The following is a 775-nucleotide window of genomic DNA, read 5'->3' on the forward strand; positions in this document are numbered from 1 at the left end:
GAAGGCATTGCTGTCGCGACGCCCGTCTACTTTGCCACCGGCAACCGCTGCAAAGCCTTTTGGTGGGCCTGTGCGTCATCGCTCGCGGAGCCCCTCGGCGCCATTCTCGCGTTCTTCATCCTCGGAGACGGCCTCAACCCGACCGTGGAAGGTGCTATGTTTGGTCTTGTCGCTGGTATGATGGTGACGCTCTCGATCAAGGAACTGATTCCGTCGGCCGTCAAGTTTTGTCCCGATGGCAACGCTGTCTCGATTGCGATCCTCGGCGGCATGGGCATCATGTCGTTGAGTCTCATCCTCTTTGCGTACGTCGGTGTCTAAGACGCGATACTTTGACTGTCATAGCTAAACCTGTGACGAGCAACGTTGTCCGGACACATTTTCAATATTAGTGCAACCCTAGTCTAGTGTACATACTCTGAGATATTCTCAGTGTTCCGAGGACTTTGGATGCCAATGATCCCGAAGACCGCAACTTTGACTCGGACGTATCACGTTTTGGGTTGCGTTAGCTTCATATAAATAATGAATACATGTACAAATTGCCTCCAAGATGAGATACAATGGAAGTAAAACAGAAGAGTAGTCCAGTGTTAGAGACGAATGCGTTGCGTTGAAGCTGATAGTGGCCTGCAAGGGCTTCTCACTATCTACGATATTGCGCCGTGGCCCCAGTACTGTCTTGGTGACGGCTTGTAAAGTCGAACTTCATGCCAACGATAACGTTATTCGCATCTGCGATGCTATTGTGTCAAACAATTAATTATAGCGTTGT

The 775-nt window shown here is 49.9% G+C and overlaps 1 protein-coding gene across 1 annotated transcript; it reads left to right on the plus strand.

Annotated features, from left to right (window-relative positions):
- Nucleotide 1: 1 nt before the first annotated feature.
- On the plus strand, nt 2–321 carry SDRG_17261 (ZIP family zinc transporter; the record flags this gene model as incomplete). The annotated part of the gene is made up of 1 exon (XM_008623501.1): nt 2–321. A coding segment is annotated over one exon (320 nt), but the record flags the coding sequence as incomplete, so codon positions are not given.
- Nucleotides 322–775: the final 454 nt, after the last annotated feature.

This window comes from Saprolegnia diclina (genome assembly GCF_000281045.1).
Source record: "Saprolegnia diclina VS20 unplaced genomic scaffold supercont1.234, whole genome shotgun sequence".
Classification (NCBI taxonomy): domain Eukaryota; phylum Oomycota; class Saprolegniomycetes; order Saprolegniales; family Saprolegniaceae; genus Saprolegnia; species Saprolegnia diclina.